The sequence below is a fragment of the Geospiza fortis genome, unplaced genomic scaffold (assembly GCF_000277835.1).
Source record: "Geospiza fortis unplaced genomic scaffold, GeoFor_1.0 scaffold10, whole genome shotgun sequence".
Lineage (NCBI taxonomy): Eukaryota > Metazoa > Chordata > Aves > Passeriformes > Thraupidae > Geospiza > Geospiza fortis.
Genome location: NW_005054326.1, coordinates 3303077 through 3313604, shown reverse-complemented (window position 1 = coordinate 3313604; position 10528 = coordinate 3303077). Strand labels below are relative to the sequence as shown.

General features: G+C 39.7%; 1 protein-coding gene across 1 annotated transcript in view; it reads left to right on the top strand.

The window, feature by feature from the left end:
- The window catches only part of LOC102038559 (potassium voltage-gated channel subfamily KQT member 1-like), a 410492-nt gene that overhangs the window by 223357 nt on the left and 176607 nt on the right, over positions 1–10528 (top strand). The window contains exons 12-14 of the mRNA XM_005421085.2: positions 2819–2894; positions 6468–6562; positions 7543–7583. Coding sequence (XP_005421142.1) covers positions 2819–2894; positions 6468–6562; positions 7543–7583 — 212 coding nt within the window. The remainder of the gene's footprint in view (positions 1–2818; positions 2895–6467; positions 6563–7542; positions 7584–10528) is intronic.

The following is a 10528-nucleotide window of genomic DNA, read 5'->3' as shown; positions in this document are numbered from 1 at the left end:
AGTCACACCCCCCTCAGGCTGTTGTTTCATCAGCTGCTTATCCTAAAATACCTGGGAGATTTGCTGCAAGTGGTGCTGTGCTCCTGCTGAGCCCTGCCAAAGCAGGGCCCTGAGCATCTCTGACCATTTGTTCTCTCCTGGTGGGTGTTTCTGGCACATGACAGAAACCTTCAAGCCTGAAAGAGTTTTGGCACATGACCCACCTTCAAGCCTGAAAGAGTTTTCCCCAATCCAGGGGTTTGGGATAAAAGACAAGGTTTAGCTGGGTAGATATGTTGGGCTGCATTCGAGGACAAATGTAAACTGGTCAGTAGTAGTTGTAATTATCCATTATGGGCATTAGTGGTCAGAAACCTATGAAAATCAGCTAAAATCTCAAAAAAATGTTTAGGATCACGGCCACACTGCCCCAACCTCCCATCAGGAGGATAGTTCTGATTACTGTACAGAGCAGGAATTTATCTCATCTGGAGCTGCTGTGCTCCCTGGGGATTTATTGGGGCACTTAAGATGACTTATCCAAATGTCTCAGTTGATGGATTTGGACCTTTTAATGCTATTTTTCCATCAAAGTCAGGTTTCACACATTTCTGTGACCATCAAATCTGAGCAGTCACTTCTATTTCAGAATTTTCTCCCAATGAGACTGGTGTGAGTTTTGCCAATTGGAACACGATGATATCGAGTGCTCTGGAATGATAGTTGGGTGACCTTCTTAGCTGTCTTTGACAAATAAATTACTTTTCTCTCTAAAAATGAGGCCTGTTCAGCTGTGCATCAAGTCCCAAGAGTTCGGTCTCATTGTTTTGAAAACTTCGGTTTGATAACACAATGGAAAAAGTTCTGTAGCCCTGATTTGTGCTGAAGGGGGGAATTAGGATGAAATTACTGCCTTGGTTTGGTTCCATCTCTAACTTCTTTAAACTTGTCTATTTAAGCCTGTTTAAACAGTGCCTGAACCATCTCATATGGATTAGCCTAATAAAAAAAACCCCAAGTATACATATGAAATTTCACATCATTTATTTCTAGGGGATAATTTCAAGTTTTTATCTTAACTGCTACACAAGGGAGGTAGGCTAACCCCTAAACCTTAAACTGTGATTCTTTTGTGGTTATTAAAAAAAAAATAGTTGTAGGGGCTGACAAAGATTTCTCTATCAATTCTGTGCCATTTGCAAGCAGAATGTCATCTCTGTTCTAGTCAGCAGTCACAGGAGCTCAGCTGGAGCCCTGCATGTCAAGCTGAGAGCTTTTTTTCCACCATAATAAAGGTCCTGCAGGCTAAACTGCTGCTAGCTCGTCAGTGGCACTCCTGAAATCCCCTTGATGGGCTTGCACAAATGTAAAGATTCTCCTCAGCAGTGCTGCTGATAGTGTGCAACAAAGGTAGTTCTTCAGTCATGCTCACCCTGCTTTGTCTCCTGTGTGTTTGCATGTGTGAGTGTATTTATGTGGACATCTGCATGGATATACACAGATAAATGAAATATGGGCATATAGGCAGGACAGACAGCTATTTATGCATGTATTTAATGTTATTCTGGGACTTGGAAGTGGAAAGAGCAAGGAAAAGCTACTGAAAACTTATTTTAAAAGCCTGTGGCTATGGCATCTTCACCCAGTCAGAAGCTCTAAGGCACAGGGTGGGATTATTGGGGTACCAGGAGTTGGACTCAGTGATCCTGATGGATCCCTTCCAGCTCAGCATATTCTAGGATAAGCACTGTTTTCCCCAAAGAATAATTATAAAAATGAATTAGTATGCTAATTCTTACAACACAGTCCCTGCTTGTTTAACTTTTATTTCCCTCAATTTGAAATAACCCACTGTAACCTTTCCACTTTTTAAAGACTTTGTCTCTAAACTGTGGCACCCAAGTAGGTGGTCAAGCCAATACTTCCTTTTCCCCAGCCAGACACATTGGGAATAAGCAGCAGATTGTGTTTTCAGGAGATTCTTGCTGGAAAGCTTTTCTGGGATTATCATCACATGTCAAGGATGATGTCCATATAAAACATAGATTTCCCAACAATACAACTTCCTTGGAAAGAAAATTTTGTTTTCTTTAGTTCACTTGTTTTGAATGAATAAAGGAGTCCATGGGGCAGAAGTCAGTCCTTCAGGAAAATATTATAATTACCATGTTTCTGCTTTCTCTCTACCCTGCCAAAATTCACCATAAAGAGGAGGTGTGGTAATTAATTGCCTGCCAAGTGGCACAATTAATGTTCTGCAAATGCAGGATATTTTAGGTGAAGTGATCCAGCTGAGTTATAAAATGTCTAATTCTGTGTTTGGATACCAGTACAGACACACACACACATGTGCTGAGAGGATGTGTTGTGTTCATTTTTATTTACTTTTTTTTAGGACACTTTGATTTTTCTCTCCTTCAAAGTAATTTTTGAAGGACTTAATTTCTGTGCAACAGAGCTCATGGGCAAGCACTCAGTAAATGCAAAATAAGGAATGCAGTCATGGTTCTAAAAACATTTAATATTCTTCAAACTGATGCCAGTTGTGTGCATTGACAGTAATCCTGTCTAATCCCTTCCACATGTATTATCTTTGTACACCTGCTTTCATTGTCTCACTTATCAGTTTTGAATGCTTAGAACCACAATTTGCAGGAAGGCAAAGCAGCAGAACAAAGCATCCACACACTCACAGCTTGCTACACTGCAGTTTTGCATTGTAAAGATAAAACACAGTTGTACATTTCGGTGCTCGGAGTCAACATCTTGCATTGAGACATTTTTCCTCCCTCCTGCCCCCCTCCAGCTGATGTCTGTCTGTGTTTGTGTTCCTTGGCAGACTGACTGAAGCACACAGAACAGCTGTGAAAGTCATCAGGAGGATGCAGTATTTTGTGGCCAGAAGGAAATTTCAGGTAAGCAGCAGGATTAATCCCAAGTGCATCTCGTGAGCTCGCAGGACACCAAAGGCGCTCTCAGAAGGGACTTGGCTTGGTGAAGGTGGTTGTAACAAGTCAAAGGTGTTTTTGGGGTTCTTGGGCCACCTTTTGTGGATTTTTTAACATCAGTGATCCATGGATGTAGTATGCTACAAACCTCTGACTTTGAGAAGTCAGCACCATTATTTTTACTTGTCTTTTTTTACTGTGCATTTTTTTGGCCTTCTGCTTGTTTAACTGACCAATACTTACCCATCCACTAGCAGAAGTGAAGAAAACACTGGTGTTGGGATAAAAAAACCTCTGTCAGGGTGTCTGCAAAAATACTGATCATAACAAGAATGTTATCAATCATCTGATCAATTAGGGAATGTTCAGTCCTGTGCTGTGTATGGCTGACAGATCAATAGGCTTCACTGACGAGTACTGTGGGTGCAAAGTTGCCTTCCCAGGTGTGACTCACATTTCCAAATTTATTTCCCAGAAAGGGACCTCATAGGCCATGTCTTATAAAACTGTGGAGCATCTACTGTCTGGCAATTTGCTGTCTTTGTAAAGTGTTCAGTTAATTTTCTCAATCAGGTTACAAAGTGCTCAAACTGAATGTGCTGCATTGAAAAATACAGTTTCATTTTGCCTGTTTAGTGAGATTTTTTATGATAAATCTTATTTGGGATGTGATCCTGAGATCATCATTCTCATCATCCATGGGCTGGAAATGCCATGGAAATGAAAAATTAACTTCTGGACTGATTTTCAAAGCCCTCATTATTTCCATCTCAAGGTTCAGGCTTTTTTTTGTTCAAGAGGATGCTCTGCAAGTTAATGGCCTTTCATAGTCCTTTTGAAGAGGTTTTAAGAAAATAAATCAAAAAAACTACATTTCAGGGAAGTTTGATTAGAGCTGAGCACTTAAATGCATAGAAGTATAGAGGATAGAAGCCTGAGATAAAGTCCCAGCATTCAAAAGACTCTAAACTGGGGCAGATAGAACATTTTATATATTTCCCAATCCCATGCAAACATGTATCTTCAGATAACCCTACCTTTTGAAAGAAGACTAGGAGAAGTCAGTTTGTTAAACTCAGCAAAAAACAGGAGAGCAGGATTATATTGTAAACATACCAGAGAGATAAACACTATGGGAAATAAAAAAAAAAAAAAAAGAAGAAAGAAAATAAGAAGAAAATAGGGACACTAGTTCTGTAAATTAAAATCAGTTTATAAATGAGTTTATAAACTGGATAGTTTATAAACTTTATAAAGTGGATATTTCAAACCACTACAGGTCTAATTTTCTGGAGCTGTCAGCTAGTGGCAGTCCTGCCAAACCTTAAAAACTGAATTTCATCAATTTATGGAGAGAATTCTGTGAGTCAGTGACAGGGTAGAAGAAGAAGAAGGAATAATCTTTTGTTCCTTCCTTTCTTGGGGCCATGAAGAAGAATTTATAGAACTCCCCATGCTAATTAGATTTTGGTAGTTCAAAGTTGGGTAATATTATTTAGTTTTGCATGCTGAATGTGGAATATTGAGCTGAAATGGCCAGGATTTGGGATTATGAACAGAATGAAAGTCAAAGGAGTTGTTCAAGTGCTGCATTTACCACACTTCTCTGGAAGCCTGTTACCTCCTGGCTTCAGCTGTATCATTCCAGCATTTCCTAATAAAAACATGACAGGGGATTGTGCCAAAGTTTGGCAGGACATAAGATGCCCAGATCTAAATCTTTATGGAAAAAGAGGAGGAGAAAGTGGTGAAAGCTGGAGGGATTTTTTTACTCAGCTTCAGAGAGGACTCAGGCAGATTGCAGCACTTTGCAACTGTAGGAGCTGATGGTTTGGTAAAAGGGATAACTGTCAGAGGACTTCTTTTGAGGGGGAAAAGAAATTTCACTGGGAATGAGTAGAATTAATTATGCACATAGTAGCTCGTTGGGGAGAGGGGAGGGAAAGGCTCCCCAGCACATCCAGGCTCTGTGCCATGCATGGTGTTTAAATAGAGAGTGTTTAAAGGAAAGGACACAGGATTTAGCCAAAATGCTCTCCAGGCACCCCCCCTAGTCCATCTAAAGAGTGATACTGGCATTGCTTCTCGGGGTGAAGACAATAGGCTGCTTTTCTGGCCAGAAATAGTGATGTGTCAGCGTCTGCAAAATGTGGAGCTGGGGAAGGGGGAGAAAAAACACCCGACCAAAAACCGAACGATAAGCTGAAAGCTGAAACCTCTCTCCCCCACAAAGCTTCTGCTCCCAAATGCACTCAAATGCACACACACACACACCTTTAAAGCCACAACTCTTCTGAAAGTATTGGTGCAGGTAAGTGCTGTGTGCAGGGAAGGCATTTTGTCACGAAGAGCTCTTGCTTCTTCATCCACTTCACAGGATTCGTTTCCATTCCAGTTCCATGCTTTCATTTGAAATTTCTAGGATTGTGTGGCAGCCTTCCAAGCATGACTCCAGCACATACTGTAGGTGTTCAATGCATGTGTGCAGTGGTGCATGCTAATGGCTCTGGCTGAGGCTGTGACAGAGTGCAAACAGACAACAAGATGACTAATGAGCTGTTTTCAGTAATTTTCAATTACTAGATTTGCAGTTTACCTTTGCTTTTTTTCTCCCCCCCTTCTTTTCTTGAGTCAGAGCCAAAAAGGGAGACATTTTGCCCCACATTTCCCATAAGGGTTCTCAAAATGCTGGTCTTTCCAACAGGCCATGATTTGCATTGATACCTCCCCACACACATAGATTTTACTTGCTAAAATTTCACCGTGCTGCACTCTTCATAACCACATCACTTTCTGCAAATTCTCCAGACTTGTTTTGAAATTTGGCCACAGTAGTTGCAGCAAGAAACCAGAGCTTGGCAGAAGCACCTGGATTCTCACTAGGATGGGAATATAGCTGGGCAGGTGGGAGTGTTTTCACTCTCATGCAATTTTTTATGTGTCCTTTTTTATTTTAATTGCACCTTTTTTTCTGATCTCAAAGGGATCATAAAAGACAAAGGATGACAAACAAAACGCATGTGCGGCAGTCTCCTGACTTATGCAGAGCATCTGTCTTCCCTGTTCCTCAAGCAGCAATATTTCTGTCACCAGACATCTCTGGTCTTCAGAGATGTTTGATTCTGGGTCCAAGTGCTCTGAATTGGGCCAATCCCTGGGGTTCAGTCCCCTGACATTATGATTAACACATGGCTTTGGAATGAGCCAGGAGATACTGCACATGGGAGTCCCAGATAAATTATCCATCTTGGGTTTGTCTTTCCCAAATACACTGTGAAGGGCTAATATTTTGCTCAGTATGGAGTAACATGAAGACATGACTCTAACTGACAGTAATGGGAATCATTTGGCTCCGTCTCCACAACAAATATTCACTCCCACAACGGCTGCGTTTCTTTTTTTTTTTTTATTCATTACAACAACTGTTGCAAAATGGCAGGCAAATGGGCAGATAAAAAAATAAAATGAAGGCCTGTCTGAAGTAGAAATCCAGTTTGGCCAATGCTCACCTTTCAACTCGCTGCCTGCCTCCTTTCCCAGCAAGCTCGGAAGCCGTACGACGTCCGTGACGTGATTGAGCAGTACTCCCAAGGACACCTCAACATGATGGTTCGCATAAAGGAACTTCAAAGGAGGTAGGCCCTGTCTACCTCATGAAATATCTGATTCCTCTAGTGCCAGCTGGCTTTAGGAGAGATGTGTTCTTAATGAACAGTAATTGTCCAAAATTGCAAGCACAACAGGGAGCACAATATCTGGAGGATTTAACTTGGAGCCATTTTTAACCCTTTTTATGACCAAGTTTACAATTACCCTTTATTCTCCTCTCCTTTTTCTCCAAGTGGAATTAAAAGAAATGAAGGTGCATGCTGTGAAGTTTATAGTGTGATCCAAGCTTTTCTGTCCTCTTCTTAGAAAAGGAAAACTTTTCAAATAATGATTTACCTTTCTGTTTCCACTCTGTGGTTCTCCACAACTGAAAGAAATCTGTTTCGCTTGTGCTGCACTATCTGGAACATTTCCCTACCCACATTCCTCCATGCACATGCTTTCTCCAAGTTTGGGGTTTGAGCTGAAATATTTTGCCACAAAACTATTCTCTTCTGTTTCAGCACAAAGTGCTTTTCTCTTTACAAATTAATGCTGTGGACTGGGACACCAGAATGAACTCCCCTGGCCCTCAAATTAAATGAAAAAAAAATCCTATTGAATGGAATCTACTGTGTCAACATATACAGATATTAAATCCGCCTGCATGAGGCTCTAGGAATAGTTGCAAATGTTATTAAGAAGTCATTCTGTTTGTATAGTCTTTGTTATTAGATTACATAGGACACAGGAGAACTATGTTTTAGTTACGACTTGAAAGTCTGAGAAATATTAGTACTCACGAAAATAGCAATAATAATATGGCTTGATTTTGGAGGAAAAACTCTTGAAGAGCTAAACTGCTGACTGTGTGTGCAGAAAGTCATGCTAGTCTCATGTTTTTGCTTGTTTTGGTTTGGGTTTAGAGCTACTGTAAATTCTCATGTAAATTATGCTCCCGTGCTTAGCAACGGAGTTTAAGTTGTTTGGTAATTGCTCTGCTGGTAATTTTCTGTTTGCTTCTCAGGTTGGATCAATCCTTGGGAAAGCCAGGTCTTTTCCTCCCAGGTATGGTGACTGCATTTTATGCAAAATTATTCTCTTCATAACTTTGGGAAAATACCTTTGGCTACAGTAATGTGGATTTATAATGCAGGCAATCATACATAAATGTAATTCTGTTAATAAGCCCTAGAATGTCTGTGTAAAGAGAAATACATTTTATTCAGGTGGTAGGGGAGTAAATGGAAATTAAGAATAAATGTTAAAATGTGTATTAGAACATGATGAGATGGAAATATCCTGAGGGAAATCCTTCTACAAAAATAGTCTTTTGGTCTGGACCTGGGATTACAATATATGTTTATTCCACTTAAAAAGGTTTCTTCCTTCCTGAACTCATGTCCCATATCCACAACTGACTTGGAGCGCAACTCAGTGGGGCAAAATAATTTCAGAGCCTCTAAAACATGGCATCTTGTCAGTGGTTAATATTATCAGAACAAGGAATATCATTCAAAACACATTTTCAACATCTGATTGCTGCAGAAGGCTCAGTAGTACAATCCTTTTTCCCTGTAGCTGGTTTTGGACCACAGGAAAAGAGTCTGTCAGCTTGAATACTTCTATAAATATTTATGCATGGGATTTCATTCCACAATGTGCAAGCTAAATTTATGGAAAAACGTCCCTTACCTCCAAGAATGTATTATTTTATTTCAAGTATAGCATTACCAAACTGAAACTGCAATTTGTGCTTGAAATGACGGGCGTTAGAAGCCATTTTTATCAAGCAGTTTCTGATTTCAGAGGAGGTGAATAATTAGAAACTTGTTGTAGAATTATGTTCTGAGAGGTTCAAGAAGCTGAAGATGTTCAGGAAGTTTGGTCTCACCAAATCTTGAGTGAAAAGGGTCATAGAAACCACTGGGAGGGTCTTTGGTGAGCCTGTGGCTTTGGACAAGGGTTGGAAAGAATCTGAAGAACCAAGGAACTGACTGGAAGAGGTAGAATGGTGGTTAGGGATGCAGAAGGTGGTGAGCTCAGTTAGGGGGTTGCAAGACCAAAACCAGAAGTTATTTGATCCAGCAGTTATTTTATCTAATCCCTCCACAAATCCAAAAATAAGTGGTTCCAGAGAAATGATGTGCAGAATTAAACCTAGAGTTAATTTGCAATTACTCCTGGTGTTATCCAACCCAACTTTACTCCCAGGATTTTCCAAGTGGTGAACAGTGAAAAGTGGGTGCAGTATTTGTTTGTTTGTGGTGAAAACAGACTTTTGTACTGTCCTTCTTTAGAAAAAGGGTTATCCCTGAGTTTCCCTCAGAATGCATGTCTTATTCTACATTGAACATGGATTTTTTATATCATACTTTTCCAGGCATTGCTAAAATCCTCATTTTTTAACAGTATGGGTGTTTCCCCTAGACTGTGTTATTTTTGTACTGATGACAAGCAAAAAAGAAATGACAATGCAAAGAAAATTAAACTGCCAAGGAGAAAAACATGAAAAGAATTTTTCTTTCCAGCTCCTTTTATTTTTTTCCTGTTTTATTATACTCCCATTCAAAGAATCTTAAGGTCTGATTCCAAGCCCGTTGAAATGAATGGGAATCTTTCCAGTGACCTCAGTGGGGTTTGGATCAGTTTTTTTATTGAAAAGTCTCTGTTGTGGACTTTGATAATATGATATAAAAGCAATTGCAGCCTGTCTATAGTATTATTACTTTTCAAAAGTGAATGATGTCATAAAGGACCCAGTATCTGAATTTACTGGAAGCAATTATTGTTATTTTTCAAGTTAGTTTCTCCAAGATAAAAAAGCACTAAAAGCTGTGTTAAAACAAGATAAGGATACGAGAAGAGAATAAAAGCCATGCTGGGTCAGAGCAGTCCTGACTCCAACGGGGCCAAGAGCAAGGTGCTTTGGGAAATGTGTAAAAAAAGCCTCCAGCCTTCCTGTCAGCTTTCAGCCCATTGCACATCAGAGGTTTCCTGACAAGATTACAGTGTATTTAGTCTCCAAAATGGTTTGTCCTCAACGAACTTGCCTAATTATCCCTTTAAACTTACAATATCTGCCATATTTTGTACAAAGAATTCTGATAATTCCACCTTCATATGTGCATATTGGGAAGAATTCTCCCTTTTTGCTTGTTTTGGTCTTGGCATCTCCTCCCTTTCCTTGAAACTCCTTCAAGCAGGAGTGCAATTAAAAACACTTAGATAATGAATCAATCTTCCAAGAGCCTGGACTCTACTTTTATGAGTACATTCAGAAGACTTTCTCTGAGTTTCATTGGAAGACTGTCCCAGTGTTCCAGGGGACACAGTTTTGTCAGATGAAACAGATTCCTGTCATAATAAACATAATGGAAAGTGTTGATGTACAGGGAAACAGCATATTAATTGAATTTATGGAATCAACAAAGTAAACACATACAGTGATACAAATAAAGTGTGTCATGCTTGACCTTCGCTACACACGACGGAGTTAACTGCTTTTGAATGCAATTTTTGAGACTTACTACAGCTTTTCAGGGGCAAAGGTGAAGAATAATGCCAAGGTAAAACAAAAGATCCAGTGTTTGGGTTCAGAAAAGTACACAAAAAGCTGATGTTTATCTGCAGTTTATCTGAACCTCCTGATTCTGCATGACACGGGTGGGAATGCCTGAAGAAAAGGGCTTTCTTGCAAAATTTTGACAGTTCCATTGTTTGCTCTTTTTTTTTTTCCCATTAAGTGCCACCTAAACTTTCTGATACTTTTTCCTTCCCATCTGTTAAAAAGAAATTGGGTCACTGTATCTTTTAAAGCATAATAAATATTCTCAGCTTAAATTTTATCTTTTTGAAGTCAATTAATATTTGAAATTAGAGATACCCATATTTCTGCAGGAACTGATTTATCCCACCCCTCCTGGAGATGAAAATATTTTGGCAGTTTACTTTTTAGGCTGTCCAAAGGAAATCTCAAGTGCCTGATCCAGGACTATGCCTTACATTTTTTT